At 40.9% G+C, this 18,584-nt stretch overlaps 1 protein-coding gene across 32 annotated transcripts in view; it reads right to left on the bottom strand.

Moving 5' to 3' along the window:
• Window positions 1-18,584, bottom strand: part of CEP120 (centrosomal protein 120) — a 148,108-nt gene that overhangs the window by 93,583 nt on the left and 35,941 nt on the right. For 4 of the 32 annotated variants that reach the window (XR_014056668.1, XM_081500365.1, XM_081500346.1 and 1 more), the window contains exons 1-2: window positions 3,355-3,432; window positions 3,017-3,095 (exon numbers count right to left, since the gene is read on the bottom strand). Coding sequence is in view for 14 of the 32 variants with exons in the window: in XM_081500346.1 (XP_081356472.1) it covers window positions 3,017-3,065 (49 nt within the window). In the remaining 18 variants the exon portion in view is untranslated. Of the gene's footprint in view, window positions 1-2,379; window positions 2,587-2,869; window positions 3,099-3,354; window positions 3,433-3,587; window positions 3,930-14,866; window positions 15,117-18,584 lie in introns of those variants that run through there. The other 28 variants (XR_014056666.1, XM_081500364.1, XM_081500345.1 and 25 more) reach the window with 21 other exon arrangements.

Genomic DNA, 18,584 nt, shown 5'->3' with positions numbered 1-18,584 from the left:
AAAGAAATAAGCACTAAGCATCTTACAGCCAATATGTCTGTGTGTCTGGTGAGGGGGTTTCAGGGAGGGGAGTTCAACCACTGTTAAATAAGCACATCCCTCCTGCTACTCACCGGAGAAGGCAATGGCACCCCACTCCAGTACTCTTGCCTGGGAAACCCCATGGACAGAGGAGCCTGGTAGGCTGCAGCCCATGGGGTCACGAAGAGTCGGACATGACTGAGCGACTTCACTTTCACTTTTCACTTTCATGCATTGGAGAAGGAAATGGCAACCCACTCCAGTATTCTTGCCTGGAGAATCCCAGGGACGAAGGAGCCTAGTGGGCTGCCGTCTATGGGGTCGCACAGAGTTGGACACGACTGACGCGACTTAGCAGCAGCAGCAGCCTGCTACTCACCCTGGTTCAAGCTGCTTAAAAGGAATTAAGCTGGTCATAAAGACCTTGATTGCAAACCGGTGAGTGTCAACCTAAAGTTCTCATTTGAAACTCCCTATGAAGAGTCTTTGGAGAAGGTAATGGCAACCCACTCCAGTATACTTGCCTGGAGAATCCCGGGGATGGCGGAGCCTGGTGGGCTGCCGTCTATGGGGTCGCACAGAGTTGGACACGACTGAAGCGACTTAGCAGCAGCAGCAGCAGCATGAAGAGTCTTGCCACATTGGGCATGGCCCTCCCAAATAGAACTCAGGGGCCTCTCACAGGACACCATTGTTGGTTGCTCTAACCGATCACTAAGTTTCACAAATAAATCTCCTATGTGTCCAAAAAGACCCATATATTTTCAGACTATCCTAACTACAACTTCCAATTAGCTTGAAAACAGAGGATAAGTATGGGAACAACAGGTGCCTGCCTTGTCCCAAAGACAAAGATGACCTTGAAAAGAGAAACCCTTGTCATTCTCCTCCCTGGAATCTAGTACTTAGCCCAAAGTTTGCTCATGGAAGAGGCCCAGTGATCTTCTTTTGAATATAGAGCACTTCTAGAAGCATAGCCAAGAAATTGCAAGCAGTTCAAATAGTTGAAGGCCTGCGAACATATGAATACACACAGCAGGAGAGAGAAGGCTGAAAAGGTAGGTCACAAGTCTACCCTAAAGGGCCATGTATACCACTCTAAGCAGGACCTTATCCTTCAGCACATCAAAGGACTTTAAGAAAATTAGACTGGCATTTCAGAAGTTACCCCTGACAGTAAGGTGGACAGCATTTGCTGAAAACATTTATGAAACAGACTACTGAGACGATTACTACAGTAGATTAGGAGGATAATGACAGCCCCACAGCAAGGCACCCACAATGGAAACTCGTTCATTTAAAAGTTTACATTTAAAAAAAAGTTATATAAAGCACCTACTATTATTTTTAAAATAAAATTAACACTTGGTGACCATCTGGATGTTGGGGATGGAGAGGGGACCCAGGAAGACAATGACTCCCAAGGTCTTGGCTTGAAGCAACACCATGGTTACAATGAATGGAAATACAAACACAAAAGGAGGAACAGCTTGGAGGACTGCATATGTTTATAACAACACCTAACTGACCTTCCCATTTCCAGGTTCTCTGGAATCCCACCATACTCATTCCCATAGTGGTCTGAGTTGTCTAATCGCCTGGAATGACTCTTCTATCCTTGATTACCTACCAACCAAGGCACTTCAGCCATCAACCTCATCCACCTCCCAAACCTGTGTTTACAGCCTGTATCATCTATTTTTACTTTATTTACATTACATCCCAACATATTATGTCCTGCACATTAATTTGACCTCCCTAAGGTGACAGAACCCTACAACCTTGAAAGGAAAGAGAGTGCCTTACCTTTTTGTTACCTCATAGCATGGGCCACAGTCCAAAAGCTTTTATTCACCAAATTACAAGGGGATTTTAGTCCTATATCTTTAAACAGTCAGTAACCTAACAGTTAAATCTTCCCCAACACTACAGATTCCGGCCCATCTTCTCCTCCAAATGTTTTCTTCCCTTTCACCTCCCAGAGGGTGTCAGGCCTCCATGAGATACCCGGAAGGGTGGGGGTCCCCAGCCATTCCTCTCACCATTCCAGATGACTCCTCCTTGTCATGTTATTCAAAACCTAACCTCAATTTACCCATCAACTCCTATATCCTCCACTTCCCTGTTCTCCAACCACACGGCTTGATTCAAGCCATCAAAGCCATCAAAGAACATATCTGGCTTTATTATCCCTTAAACACCACTGGCTCTTCCCTTTGCCTGGAATGCCCTTCCTTCCTTTTTTCTCCCCCTGACAAACGTTTAATCATTCTTTAGGACCAAAAAAAAAAATGTCATCTTCTTTGGGAAAACGTTCCCAGCTTCCCCAGACAGAGGTAGTCATTCCTTCTTCCACACCTTCATAAGTATTTACTGTTCTCCAGGCTACACCGGTAGCTTTTGGAACCAGGTCTCTTGTGTTTTTATTCCCAGCACAGTGCCTGACACTCAGCGAGTCTCCAAACAAACTCAACTTCCGGGCATATGCCATAGGCCCTGTTGACAACAGTAGTCCTCTAAGCACCCAGTAGAGACCTGTAAATGGAAGGGCCCCCGCAAAGACATCTGAAAATGCAAGAACACAGAAACACTTCTGAAAAATGCATGAAATATGTATTTGAGTCAAAGCAAAGTTCTCAACACTGATACCAGGAGGTCGTTGTACAGAACGTGCTTTCCAGGCACTCTTTTCAGCTCATATTATAAGCAGCATCGATATGCTGCTTCTGATGGAAACTTTCTCCAACATTCTCTGGGTCACGGCTAATCACGCTAAATACCACCTACCCTTAATACCTCTCATACTCCCACTCCCTTGGGGGACTTTTAAATCAACTGCCCAACAGACCTTACAGCATACAACTTCAAACAAGCCTCTGGGGACCGCACCAGCGAAGATGACAGGGTTCTTCGGGTTAACAAAGCCTCGGTCCCACACTACTCCGTTAACATTTAGGAAGCAGCAGCTGCAAACGCCAAGTCCCCGGTCGCTCACCTTCTAGGATGGACACGACGATGAGCAGTTGGTCGGACTTGGAGACCATGGTCGCGGTCGGCGGCCGGTAGGCGGGGGTCTGCTGGGAGGAAGAGGGGCCCGGGTGAGTGGCGGGCAGCCCGCGACCCCTGGCCGAACTCCCGGCGAGGCTCCCGCCGCCCGCCCACAGCCCCGGACACCCGGATCCCGCTCGGCGGTCGGCCTGCAGCGCGCCCGGCTCCCCGGCCCGGGGCCGCGAGTCCACCCGCAACCCGGTCCCGACTCAAGGCAAAAGCCGGTCGGCCACCCGGCCCGGCCCGGCCTGTCTGCAGGGAGACGCGAGCCCGCCGCCAGAGGACCTTTTGCCGCCTGCGTAAAAGCTTTTCAAACACCTGGGTTGTTGCCGCTGCGGCCGCCGCAGTTCCCCGCTTCCGCCTAGCAACCAGGCCCGCAGGCCCAGCGCCCCGGGGAGGCTGGAGGACAAAGGGCGATAGAGATCAGGGCAGTCAAGGATAGAACGCCCCTCAGCCCGCCTCACCTCCTACCCTTTTACGCTACGTTCCAGAGCCCTGAAGAAAAGACTAGCCGTTACCTCACAGCGCCCCCTGCTAGCCGGACCGGGGAAAGCGGGCGATTTGGTGGAGACGAACTGCGCAGGCGCACTACTGCAGCAACCCCTTCCCGAGCTTCCCAGTAAGGAAAGTGAATGTAATGTATTTTCTGCTTTTCGTCCTAGACAAAACCTGGGAAATACATCAGTATAGATTTAGAAAACAAAAAAAGCTAGCTCTGTTCAGGCCACTAGTGTCAATACTGCTTAAAAGTTAAATCCTGGAAAAATAATGATTTAAGTCTGAACTAAAATTGTCCCGGCGGCAGCTCAGGTTTCACGCTTGTAAACTAAAGTAGCGTCATTACGGTAACTGCTGTAACTGCTTGCAGTGACGTAAGCTCGCTGAGAATTTCCTGTACAGTAAAAACTACCCTAAAACAAAAACATTGTCACGTGGGCAGGAAAATTAAAGGTATAGGTTCTTCTACCCCCTAACAACAAATTAGCGAAATCAAGACCAGAAATTAAAAAGCATCTAAAAGCTTCATTTTAGATGACATTTCCCCGTTTCCATGCCTTCTCCCCCACACACTTCAGGCTAAAATTTTAGCAAAGATTAGAAGTCTTTTGGAAAGCATCTAGTTTGAAACTGGTTCTTGGGCAGGATCGGTGGGAGGAGGAGGAAGAGAGAACAATTTCTACTCCTTCAACTCCACCCCACCACCCACCCCGTCTCCGCTTTTTGCCCCAAAGGAGAGAAGGATGTGGAGGCCGGACTCGACTATACTTCTAAAACATTTTCAGGCCCCTTTAGAGGCCGCCCTGAAATAAGGCATTATGCAAAATAAAACCAAAGTAATGATCTAATTTGGGTTCAATATATTCTTCAGCGGAAAATGTCAGACTCAAAACTGTATCGAATCATATAAGAACCCCCAGGTACCCAGAATGCAGCTTGGGAAATTATCAACTGAAGACCGATCATCTTCATCCATTGCAGAGGAACAGGAATTTGAAGGAGGAGAAGGGGAATACAGATGACAAGATGGTTGGATGCCATCACTGACTCAAAGGACATGAGTTTGAGCAAGCTCTGGGAGATGGTGAAGGGCAGAGAAGCCCGGTGTACTGCAGTCCATGGGGTTGCAGAGAGTCAGACGTGACTGAGCAACTCAACAACAACAACAAAATATTAGATACTTAACCACAATTGCACTGTTACACCTTAAATTTAACAATAATTCATTAATACAATTAAATATACACCGTTCAAATTCTCTGGTTGTCTAATAATTTTTTTCAGCTGGTATTTTCAAATTAGGACCCAAACAAGTTCCAAAACACAATGTATTTGGTTCATCTGTCTCTTGACTTTTTTAATCTATAGGTACTCACTTCCACTTTTTTTTTTCCCTTGAAACTCTTTGTTGAAGAAACTGGTCACATAATTTTACAGATTTTACCACAATCTAAATTTTTGATACAATACCAGTCTTGTTATTTAACATATCCGCTGTCGAGCAGTCTAACAAATATGTCTACACTGACAATACTCAAAGAATATTAGCAAAATAAATCAACCACAACAAGCAAAATACGCTATCAGAGTGTAAAACACTACTTAGCATTAAACTCTTGGAAAAGGGAAGCCAAAGCACTGAAACTAAGGGTCTCCAATGGAAAGAATACCCAGGAGGTAAGAGTTTGGGTACCTGCCTTGCCATTTGCATGCTAGTGACCTTAAACAAGTCATTTTACTGCTTTTAGCCTCTGTTTCAGCTATACAATGGTAGCACAAATGATTCCTTAGTTTTAACACTTAAATGTAGTAAATGCCATTTAGTTATTGCCTTTTTATGTGAACAATCTCAGACCTTACCTAATATCTGTAAAAGAACCAGGAAATGCCATCAATATACCTCATTGTTTTGCTTTAGTACATCTACCAGGGCTGAGAACCTAGACTGTAAACCATCACTGAATGCCAGAGAATAATCTCAGGTCAGAAAAAAAATCTGACAAATCATTGAAATTAACTAAGAAACTTTTTCACATAGTAAAATTTTCACATAGTTCTCTTTTTCTAAATTGTTACCCCCAAATGACACTATTACTTCTAAAATCACCTCATCATAGCTACTGAAAAGTCATCAACTTAGTTGGCGTGGTTTTTTTGTTTGTTTTACAACTACAAAACTATGACATAAAATTTCCCATTTATCCCACCTAGAAGGGGAATTATAGTTCTATTAGCATCTAGAGCCTCCTGATCTGTTATTCTATAATCTAATTTCCTCTCATATGTGATATTTAGCAGTAATAACTTCAGTTCTTGCACAAATCAGATTTCAACTTAAATACATGAGAAAAAAATTTGTTATATGTTTATAAAGTGTCAATTACTGTTTCAAATTACATCAGTAAATGCTAATAAAATATAAAATTTGTGTCCATTACATAATGTGAGATTCATTACACTCTAAACATGCAAATTCAAACTAACAAGTCTGATTAAATGCTTGATTCTGAAATCATGTTTGTCAACCTAAAAGTTTATGTTAGGTAGCTTTCTATTTCTAGGGATTTCCCGGAACCAAACAAAGCATTTTGACTCATTTCAAGCCTTTCAATTTCTGTAGATATTTCACATTTTGACAAACCACTTCCCTAGTAGTATATCTCTATAGTGTTTTTATCTTTTCAACACTTTTGTGGCCACCACAGGAGGCATCAGGAGTTGTGTTCCCCTTCGTCAGCCCCTTACCTCTTCTGGTCCCCTCCCCACATACACATGCCCACTTAGTAAAATTTAAAGCAAGCTCCAAGGACTAATAAAATTAACATATCTATTGATAACTGCTATTAGTAAAAGGCTGGTGCCACTCTGATCTTCAAGTGGTGCTTAGAAATAGCCTCCTTCTAGAAGAGCAAGCAGGAGTAGACTTAGTACTCAGGGTCAAGATGACTTCCAATCTAGGGTCTGACCTCATTAAACTTGGCAACTAATTTCTGTGCCTTTAATCCCTTAAAGAAGGACGACTAATGTCTATAGGAGGGGAGACAATATAGCCCCACAGTAAAGAGACATACGTGGCTTCATTCCAAGTTTCTCAACCTAGCAGCTTTGTGGCTTAGCCAAATCACTTTGCCCTGAAACTCGGTTTTCCCATCAGTAAACCAGAGTTAAGTAGTCCTCAGCTCACAGAGTCGGACACGAGTGAAGCGACTTAGCAGCAGCAGCAGCAGCAGCTCACATGATTTTTGTGAGGGTTAAATGGCATTGCCTCTTTTAAGGGCCTAAGATGTGATGAAATCTCTGAATGTGATAGCCATTTTTATTATGAATGTGGAGGGATAATTTATTCTGCTATTATTTTGTGGTTTGTTCCCCTTCTGGTTTTTTAAAGATAACCAGATCCTCTATATGCCCTCACTTATGCCTATATTTATGTTTTAGCCCTTCTGCTTGGCTTTTGTGAAAGATCACAGCAGAACATTTCAAAGTCAGATACTCCTCAGGTCAGGCAGGTGCTGTTAACTAGTGCAATGGGCTGGGCTTGGCCTGAGCAGAAGCAGTGAGAGCCCTTCTCTTCCCCCGGTGGTTATTGTCATGCAGTAAAAGCCAGATTCTCCAAATTTCCATAAGCAGCTAACATTCATGTGAACTCATTCAATTTTTAAATGCTAGGCCCAGTGGTAAAGAATCTGCCTGCCGATGCAAGAGATGCAAGTTTGATCCCTGGGTTGGGAAGATTCACTGGAGGAGGAAATGGCAGCCCACTCCGGTATTCTTGCCTGGAAAATTCCATGGACAGAAGAGCCTGGCGGGCTACAGTCCATGGGGTCTTAAAAAAGTCAGACCTGACTGAGCGACTGAGCACACACAACACCCACCCTCCCACTCCCACACTTACTCCCTCTCCCTGTCCTAAATTCAGTAAAGTGGTTATCATAGCTGCCCCTGAAGAGCAGAGGAAAGAGAGTAGTAAGGGAAGGAGAAGAGATTGCCTTCAACTGGGAAGGAGAAGATGAAGGGGAGTGTGGTAGGGACTCACATTCCATTCCATGACAGAACCGTCAGGAGGGAACAGAAATGGGGAGGGAACTGAGAACTTAACCCTTATTGCACTTGCCACAGGTTCTCATGCCCCTAATTTGACACAGAATCAGCAAACTCACTAGAATTCAAGGAATGGTGGAGGCTGGGCTGATAGACAGCTGAACAGAGACCAGCAAGGGCAAAAACTTCCAAGGCCAGTCTTTGCTCAATGTTAGAACCCTAGAACCTTTGCACAACACTCTGTGAGTGGATGAGGGCCGCTACAATGATAACTGAGACTGAATTTCTGTCTGTTGGAAGGAACTTGGAACTGAAGTTAAGAGTCTAAAGAAAAGCAATATTTCTGGCATATGGATGTGCTTGCTAAGTTGCTCCAGTCATGTCCAATTCTGTGACCCCATGCACCATAGCCCGCCAGGTTCCTTTGTCCATGGGATTCTCCAGGCAAGAATACTAAAGTGGGTTACCATGCCCTCCTCCAGGGGATCTTTCCGACCCCAGGGATGGAACCCTCATCTCTTGCATCTCCTGCATTGGCAGGTGGGTTCTTAACCACTAGCCCCACCTGGGAACATTTCTGGCACTCCCTCCTATGTGGAGTAAGTTTCATGGGGTTACTTTAGGCTGGGATGAGCTTTGAGCCACTGAGTCACAGTATGTTGTCACAGCGGCTCTCTGTGGAGCAAAGTATACAGAGTGGGAAACTTCCCCCTACTCCAGAGAGACCAGAAGAGTTGGAGACACTTCTGGAGCTCTGGGGAAGGGCTGCAGGACAACAAAAATGCCACTGGCTTGCTTTGGAAAGGCTACACTTATCTGTAGAGTGCTCACGTACTAGGGGCAGCAGACTTTAAGGGGTCCCTTTTAACACTGGAGCATAGAAGGGATGGTAGACGCTGGGACAAAAGACCTGCCACGGGAACATTGTGACATTAAGAAATAGTATGTGACATTTTGGGACTTTGCTTCACCTATTATGTAATGTCTGATGTGTGTTGATATTTTTTCCTTCTAAAAAGCTCCCTTTTAAAACACTGAAGCCAATACTGGAGGAGGAGCTGGTGCCAGCCTACACAGCTGTCTGGTGGCAAAACTCCCCAGGCTTCTGGGTGATTGGCCCATAGAAGTCTGACTCCACTAAATAGTAACACAGAGCTATTTGGTGTCCACGAAGAGAGGCCATAAGGTGAAAAGACTGCAGCCGCCAGAGGCTGTGGGGTCTAGAATCTGAGGTGGGAATGGATCTGGTTTCAGAAGCGTTTGAGCAGGAGGAGTCAAAAGTGACCAAGTCAGGCTGATCTCCCAGAAGAGAATATACTGCACTGGAAACCCCCCCACACCACTCCCACCAACATCGCCCCTGGAAAACTCACATACATATCCCAGGAGAGACTCAGCATTTAGCTGGGAGCGACTCAGAAGGCCTCAGAGATAGATGGATCTTGACCTGAGAAAGAACGACAGGCAAGGGAGGACTGACATCTGATACTTGCAGTCTTTCTCCATCTTTGGTCCCAATTCTTTGGAGGAGAAGGGGTCCCAAAAGAAAGAAAGGTGAGGGAATAAGACAGCTGATGCCATTCCTTTCCCAGTCTAAATTACTTAAACACAAGCTTCACTGGGATGGGGAGGTTGGGAGCAAATGAGATTTCAAGCATATGTGTAAGGTGAAATTTTAAACTGGAATAAGTTGAACTAAACTGATATTTTAATAACCGAATGATCAGAAAGCTGTAGGGTCTGACTAAGCTGTCTTGAAGGGATGGGAGAAGGAAACTCAATGTTGCATAGTTGAAAGCAATGATTGGAGAAAAATGGAACCATTTCATATTTCTACACTGACCTAAGCACTGATTGTTGAAGAAACCAGTTATTTCATAATAATAATAGTAATATTCTATTGACTCTTCTGATCTTTCCAGCAACACTGTGGAGAGTAAAGCAGGGGTTTTTACCATTTTTTAACAGCTGAGAAAATCTGAGGTTGGATAACTTGAACAATTTGATAACAATCAGATGTCAGGGCGTCTGAGTGCTTCTGTTAAGCCAGTGATATTCAAATGCACTCAGTCATGTCCAGCTCTTTGTGATCCCATGGACTATAACCCACCCTGCTCCTCTGTCCATGGAATTCTCCAGCCAAGAGTACTGGAGTGGGTTGCCATGCCCTCCTTCCAGGGGATCTTCCCAACCCAGAGATTGAACCTGGGTCTCCTGCATTGCAGGTAGATTCTTTACCATAGGAGTCACCAGGGAAGCCCCCTACCAGGGTCCACATATGACCTGAGAACATGGAACAGTGCTGGGACTCTGGGGTAGAAATTTCTTTATCACACTATGGATGGGGCAACAATGTTAACAAGTGGTAAGAAATGAAAATATTGTTTTTATATTAAAATGAGCAAGAAACTGTATGGATACAAGAAATATTTTGCATGATTTTCAAAGACAGAGCATAACACTTCAAATAAATTTGCTTTGGAGGACAGTTTCAGCCTCCAGGGACTTCCCTGGTGGCTCAGTGATAAAAAATCTGCCTGCAATTTGGGAGACAGGTTCAATACATGGGTTGGGAAGATCCCTTGGAGAAGGAAATGGCAACCTAATCCAGTTTTCTTGCCTGGAGAATCCCATGGACAGAGGAGCCTTCTGGGCTATGGTCCAGGGGGTCACAGTCGGACACAACTGAGCAACTAACACACTTTCAGCCTCCAATGCCACCACTTCCCCCGCCCCGCCCGCCAACTCCGTTCATGTCAGCCCTCCTCTCCAGTTAGTTGGTTACTTACTAGACCCTTAGAAAAGGCCCTCACTTATATTCTTGAGCTAGACTCATATCTTAAAAGCTATTTGCAATAGTGAAAGGAGGAAATATAATGTCTTTTTGTTGTTGTTCAGTTGCTAAGTTCTGTCCAACTCTTTGCAACCCACGGACTGCAGCGTGCCAGGCTTCCCTGTCCTTCATTAACTCCTGGAGCTTACTCAAACTCATATCCATTGAGTCTGTGATGCTATCCAACCATCGCTTTCTGCCATTAGAGTTGCTTTATTTGCATATGTGAGGTTGAATATAATATCTAAGTAGAAGTAATATCATACTTCCACATAGCACTCTATGAGGTTGAAAAGTGAAAGTGAAAGCCACTCAGTCATGTCCAACTCTTTGTGACCCCAAGTCCATTATATTCTCCAGGCCAGAATACTGGAGTGGGTAGCCTTTCCCTTCTTCAGATCTTCCCAACCCAGGGATCGAACCCAGGTCTCCTGCATCACAGGTGGATTCTATACCAGCTCAGCCACAAGGTTAGCCCAAGAATATTGGAGTGGGTAGCCTATCCCTTCTCCAGCAGAGGTTAGAGAAGATTAAAGACTAATTATATATTGAAATCATTATTATTTCAATGTAGTAAATGAAGTTCTGGGGATGGTTGACTTTGATATTCTAGTCATGCCAGATTTAAATGGTTGGACATTTAGCTGAGAGGTACTCTAAGGACTGTTGAGTGTGATAACAGAACGTTAGTGTACTCGGCAAATTTTTACAATTGTGAATTGGTTTTTTATCATAAAAATGACTAGTGTCCCAGATAAGAGTTGAATACAAGGTAAAAGTCAGTGGTTTTTTTTTTTTTTTTTAGTTTGTGGCTAAAAACTGCAATGTCAACATTGACTGACTTATCCTAACATTAACCAGAAATATATAATCTTCCAAATATCAGTGAATGTAAATCCCAGTAAGTTAGAAAGCATGTCTATTTTGTTCATCATCCTATTGCTAGTGCTTGGAAGAGTGTCAAGTCAATTTGTAATAGAGGCTCAGTAGATTCTTGCTAAATAAATAAAGCCAAATTTACAGCAATCATAGAATTTTATCTACACCAGTGATAGAGAGTAATGGAGAAGTAATTCATCCAAGTGTAGGGTACTAAAGTGAATACATAATTTGGTACAGCTCAAGAACTGTAGCCTTGAAATTTTCCAGATCAGATTGCAACAGCCATTCTCTAATACATTAAAAACACTGTAATCTACTTGGTCTACTTGGTCTCAGGAACTTTTAACAATATGAAAAGAAATAATTTATTGAACTGTGTGTGTGTGTGTGTGTGTGTGTGCGCACGCACACACACGCCCACTCAGTCATATCAGACTCTTCGACCCCATGGACTATAGCTCACCAGGCTCCTCTGTCCATGGAATTTTCCAGGCAAGAACACTGGAGTGGGTTGCCATTTCCTCCTTATAGGGGATCTTCCCAACTCAAGGATTGAACCCACATCTCTTGTGTCTCCTGCACTGGTAGGCGAATCCTTTACTACAGGGCCACCTGGGAAGCACTTACCGTAGTACTTTGGGAATGTCTCAAAGGTTAAGATGACAATAACGAAATGATTTTGCAAGATGTCAGAGATGAGAGTGAGTGAATTACCCTTGAAAAGGATAATTATTCTACATGTGTTAAGAGGAGAAAAAAAGAAAAATTGAAGAAAAGGAAACGGAGATATTAAACTAATGTGTTTCATTAGTGTCTTCACTGGCAGTGCCGTAAGAAGTCTGAGAAGGAAAAAGGAATACTCCATCAGGGAGTGAGAAGGATAGTTAAAATAAGAAAAAAGAAATATTTTAAAATCTAGACTTCTGCAGAATTCTTCTTCATAGTTTTGTCCACCATCCAGCAGTATTTATTAACAAACTGGTTTCCATCATATCTATCAACCAATATGAACACACCAAAATGATGTCTATTCAGCAGGGTGAAGTTAAAAGGACATTTTATAACTTGTTTGTTACTGTTTTCTTATTGGAAATGTTAACAGCTTTGATACAGTTCATTCCAAATCTTTAACAAGTCATTATATTAGTTAAACAAGTGCCAATGAAAGACAATCTATAAATTAAGTTCCATGGGACAGGATCTTATTTGTTTTACTTTCTATCTCTAGGGTCTAGAATAGTGGTTGGCACACAATAGGCATTTAATAAATATCTGTTGAATGAACTGACAAAACTACAATGGATTTTAGCCAACAGATGGTCTCTAAACCTAACATGATATGACATATTTGGCTAATATCCTCCATTATAAAGTATATTTATCAAAATATTAGACATTTTCTTGGAATATTTACTTCTTCAAAATAAAATGCTATAATACTATTTTGATATATTTGGCTAGTAGCTTACTTTTGTCCAACTTTTACACTTCATATTTTTTTTATGTAGAAATTAAGTTTTCAAGGACTTTCTCTTATTTCTTAAGTGGACCAAATTAGAACCATAAGATTCCCAGGAGTTTCTTCAGATTTCAAATACCCAACTTCACACTGCAATCTATCCTGGAAAATTTACCTCTGAACTTAATCAGGGCAATTATATAAATTTATCATATATCTCTGTTCCATCAAGTTCACTGTTTTTTTTAAATTAAGTTTTAGGAAAACCGAGCAGACATTCCAGAGCTTGAATTGGTTTCCATTTAAAAAGTATTAAATGGTATAACAAATGCATTGCAATGGACCCAGCTATCAGTCCATCCAAATAGTTAATTTATCACTTCTCAGAATAGAGCTGAGGGAGCACTCATTTTACACACGGGGCCAGGTTTCTTTTCTTCTTGTCCTTTCCCTTGAAGGGTTTCTGCCTAGATCAGTTAACTTTCTCCCCACCTAGCCTGGTTCTCATGAGTATGGGTGCCTAATGTCATCATTTTGATAAGAAAAGGTGGAACTTCATAGCAGTTCCCTGTATTCATTAACTTTACATCCATTTAAATCAAACAATTTAATCTGATATCCAATAATGAGGCAACTAGTCCATGCATTTTTTTTTCTCTCCTTCTCCCTAAATCAACCATGTTTATATTAAAAGATAGTAACATTTCCAGATACATTATTTACGTGGTCGAAACATCACTCATTGGGATATTTTGTTTATAAATCTTCCCCCTAAAACAAAGTCTCATTGGATTAAAATTTTGGAAACAGAACATATAAGTCAGCTTATATTAGTTATTTGGACTTCATCAGCTACTATTTTCCCTTTAAAAATCTCATATGTAAAACAAACACACAAAAAATAGAGTTAATTTAATACATTTCCTTTAATTAAAGAACTTTCTCTTTCAGTGAAGCTCTTTCTTTTTCCTACTTTCTTATGTCAGCAAAATAGAAATCAGTTTAAATCTAGATGATCAATATTCAGCCAGCTTGTATACTTTATTTCTTCTGTGTCTACATGCTATTATAATATGTAGGAATTATGAACCTAACAGATTAAATGCAAGTAATAATGAAGGATGGATGCCAAAGTACTTATGGATCTGTAGTCTGCAGAATAATTACTGCTGAGTTTAATGGAAAATGGAAAAGCCCAAAATAAGCATCTTTGAAGGACAGAAGATTTTCTATCAAAATATAATACAAGTTTTCCGCAATTACTTTGGCATCTAAGTAATTTTCAAAACATATGCTTTCAGTGCAGTTACCTTTCTGCTAGAAAACAATCATATGTATCACCTTACATTTGTTTTTTATCATCTACCTCCTCCTCTTCTCATGCCCTTAAATGGTACTGATTTCTTAGACATACAAGCTATGGAACAAAATATGAAATTTCACCAAAGAAATAAAAAGTTGAGTTCTTTTTCTTAAATTACCTGCTCCTATTTTTGTGTTTTTAATGTTATTTTTAAACATTTCAATAAATTTAAAGAAATGAATTATTTGAAAAAAGACCACTAAAAAATATAAGGATTATTTTTATAAATAGTTATTGAATGCTCTTCAGTGTAATTCTTCAACTTGATGACGTGATACATAAATTATTCAGGAAGAAATGTATCTTAATCACTTATCAGCACTCATATTTTAAGATTAGATCTCAAAGACCTTACAAGTAAAATATAGTTTAAGCACAAATCCCATTGTTGAGATTTGCTTTAAGATCTTTGGCATTTTGTGACTGCTAAAAGCCTCTTACAACCAACCATATTTTATGCTGTATTTAATGGCAACTTTTAGAATGAATAGTTAAGATGCTGTTTAAAGTGATTAACTTAAATCAATAATTACAGAGAGTCAAGCAGCTTCTCTTTCCCTATTATTCCAGCCTGGGAAGTGAAACTCACTTCACACTAAAATTATAAAACTATATTTTGAGGACTTCTTCAATATTATATATATTGTATCAGTATGCTTTCAGCTTCAAGAAATGGAAAACTTGACCCCAACTGGCTTATAGCGTAAGATAGTGTTTGTACCTGGTACTTCGGAAGTAGGGAGAGCTTCAGGGTTCGTGCAGTCCCTTCTGGTCTGTCATTTGCGCCCTTTGTTTTGAGTTATTTCATCCTCAGTCAGCATTACTCAGTGGGAAGAGACTGTAATAACCCAGAATGATTTCCAGAGAAACAGCATCTATCAGAGGGGCTTTCTCCTAACACTGAGGACATTCCTTTTTAAGCAGCTGGAGTCCCATTGGCTCACACTGTCCCTCAGGCTCATTTCTGAACAATCCTTTGGCCAGGGGAATGTCACAGCTGACTTGCCTAAACCAGACACTGTTGCAAGAGTTTCAGATTCACTTTAAACCAGCCAGGCCTCACCCGGAGGCTGGAGATGAAGTCACATTTCCCTGAAGCACATGAACTGTGGAGAAAGCACAGCAAGATAGCATACAGATAGGAAAGGAGAAGGGAGAATGGACGAGCATTAACAAAGTTCGTGAGCTACCCTGGTAGCTTAGTGGTAAAGAATCTGCCCACCAATGCGGGAGCTGTGGTTCGATCCCTCGGTAGGGAAGATCTCCTTGAAAAAGAAATAGCAGTTCATTCAAGTATTCTTGCCTGGGAAACCCCATGGACAGAGGAGCCTGGCGGGCTACAGTCCATGGGGTTGTCAAAGAGTTGGACATGACTTAGTAACTTAACAACAATCAAACCAACAATGTTTAGCAGAATAAAGCTTTTTCTTTTTTTAAACAGGTAGTTGCATGTGATATTGAACTAAATATTCAATAAAAGATAACAAAATAACATAAAGCAGTAATTACCCAAGTGGGGGATATCAGCAGCATCTAAAAATATTTTTTATCAAAGTTACATTCCCCTCCCTATTCTGATCTGTACCTGTATGAGGCTCTTTTACTTGTCACACTGAAAATTGGTTACTGTTGGGAGCCTTGTTGGATCTGAAGGATGAACACATCAAAATTACTGAGAAACATGGCTGTAGAAAAAGCTTTTTAATGTGAGGGGCCAAGAATAAATGTTTGTAAAGGAATAAAATAATGTAGTTGGTTATTCATATTTCTTCCTGATGTCAGCCTGTTTTCACATGCTGTTTTGGTTTCATAAGTCCATGAGTCCTGTGATAAAGACTGTTATTGTTTTTGTTTTTTAAAAAAAAAAACATTTCACCTAGCCTAATGATAATAAGGAAAGCAGCCTAACTTGTATTGTTTCATTGACCCTGTATCTCATCTAAGACTATGTCTCTTTGGTAGAGGTTCAAGACTAACCATTACCATCCTTTTCTCATTTTCTCAAAAAAAAAAAAAAAATGCAGACATGATTTCTTAAAAAATCCTGGCCAGCAGTAGTCACCTTTTTATATGGTATAGACTTCACCTTTGAAACATTTGAATAAAAGAATTTTTTTTACATAAGCTAATTTAATGGTTTCTTCTTCAAATTTTAAACAAAATAAAAATTCAGATACCTTCACACACTTGGTGGGAATGGAAATTGGTATAGCGACTGTGTAAAACATTATGGAGGGTTCTCAAAAATTAAAAACAGAACTATCATATAATCCAACAATCCTACTTCTGGGTATATATCTGAAAAAAATGAAAACACTAATTTGAAAAGATACAGGTATCCCAATGTTTATAGCAGCATTATTTACAATTGCCAAGTGTCCATCAACAGATGGACGGATCAATACATACTGCTATAGATATACACACACACACAATGGATTACTACTCAGTCATAAAAAAGAATAAAATTTTACTATTTGCTACAAGGATGGACTTGGAGTTTATTAAGCTAAGTGAAATAAGTCAGACAGAGAAAGACAAATACTGTACAGGATCACTTACATGTGGAATCCAAAAAATAAAAACAGTGATTATAACAGAAAAGAAATAGACTCATAGATTCAGAGAACAAACTAGTGGTTACCAGTAGGGAGAGGGAAGAAGGGAGGGGCAAGATAGGGGCAGGGGATTAAGAGTCCAAACTACTACGCGCAAAATAACTAAGCTACAAGGATATCTTGTATAACATGGTATAGCTGATATTTTATAAAAACTATAAATGGAGTATAACCTTTAAAAACTGTGGATCACTGTTACACACCTAAAACTTGCATAAATTTTATCAACTCTTCCTCAATTTTTAAAACTGCAAAAAAAAAAAAGAACATATAGAAAAGTAAAAAGAACAAATTTAAAATCCTCATAATCCCTCGAGCTAAAGAACCATTGATAACATTACAGCATAGTCTTTCAATTACATATTAATGTATTGTAATATATGTATATGTATGCATGTGTATATATATGTAAATATAATGCTTTTCAAAGTAGTGCTTTACCAGAAATGCTGTTTTGTAACCTGTTTTTTTTATTATACCATAAGCACTTCCTCCACGTATTAATAACTCTTTTGAAACCATCAGAGAGTTACATAATAGATTATTAAGCCAGTCTCTAGGGAGCAGATAGCTTATTTTTGCAAATAAAACATTTTACAAATGTTTACAAAGCTCAAATGTCCAACACAAACATAAGCCTAGCCTCCTATTTGAACTACCCAACTCTTAAAGTTGGTATTAAACCAGAAATCGAGAACGGAAGCTAGGAATGAAACTCCAAATTGTAAAACAAAAGTGTGACAGAGGAAATAAGCATAGGAAAGAATTATGAATCAGATACATACTGGAATTTCCTGGAAGTTTTCAGATTCAAGTCAAAAATACTTTGTCTACATGTGTCTGCACCAAACTTCTCTTAGTAGCTGCTCCGAGATGAGGGCCTTACAAGTGTCAAGACTGGAACTAAAGTAAAAGAGGGAGGATCTAGAGAGTAAACCTCTCTCCTGGGGATAGAGACTGTTTAGATACTAGATATGGAAGTTGTAAACAGAAAAAAAGGGACTGACATCTCTGCCCTGCTCTGTCCACCACAATACTGGCAGTGGAGGCTCAGGGTAGAGCCAGAAGTGCCATTTTTCTAAGGAGTGTCCTTTAGTGAACAACTCAAGAGTCAGTAAGACCAGTGTCTCTGCTTATCTTACATGTTGTTGTTGTTCAGTTACTAAGTTCTGTCTCTTTGTGACTCCATGGACTGTAGCATGCCAGACTTCCCTGTCTTTCACTATCTCCCAGAGTTAGCTCAAACTCATGTCCATTTAGTCAGTGATGCCGTCCAACCATCTCATCCTCTGTCACCCCCTTCTCCTCCTGCCCTCAATCTTTCCCAGCATCAGGGTCTTTTCCAATGATTCGGCTCTTCGCATCAGGTGATCAAAGTATTAGAGCTTCAGCATCGGTCCTTCCAATGAATATTCAGGGTTGATTTCCTTTAGGATTGACTGGTTTGATCTCCTTGATGTCCAAGGGTCTCTCAAGAGTCTTCTCCAGCACCACAGTTCAAAAGCATCAATATATTGGTGCTTAGTCTTCTTTATGGTTCAATTTTATGGTCCAATTTGCACGTTAGAGCTGCATTTCTAAGACTTCAGATCTCTTGTAGATCACCTTCCTGATTTTTTCATATCTGCCTCCTACTGTGCCATCATGAATATTTTTCTTTGAATTGATTCACTTTTTTAACTTAAAAACTTTGTGTTAAATAAAACACATACCACAATTTGAAATGGAAAACAGAATCACTTGCCACCAACGCAATGTGGGTGACCTCATGAATTCAAGGAAAACAAATAGGCAAGATGCCTAGGGCTGGATGCTGGTGCT

The sequence above is a fragment of the Giraffa tippelskirchi genome, chromosome 6 (genome assembly GCF_054371585.1).
Source record: "Giraffa tippelskirchi isolate mGirTip1 chromosome 6, T2T-mGirTip1v1.2.pri, whole genome shotgun sequence".
NCBI classification, from domain to species: Eukaryota; Metazoa; Chordata; class Mammalia; order Artiodactyla; family Giraffidae; genus Giraffa; species Giraffa tippelskirchi.
This window is presented reverse-complemented; position numbering and strand designations above follow the sequence as displayed.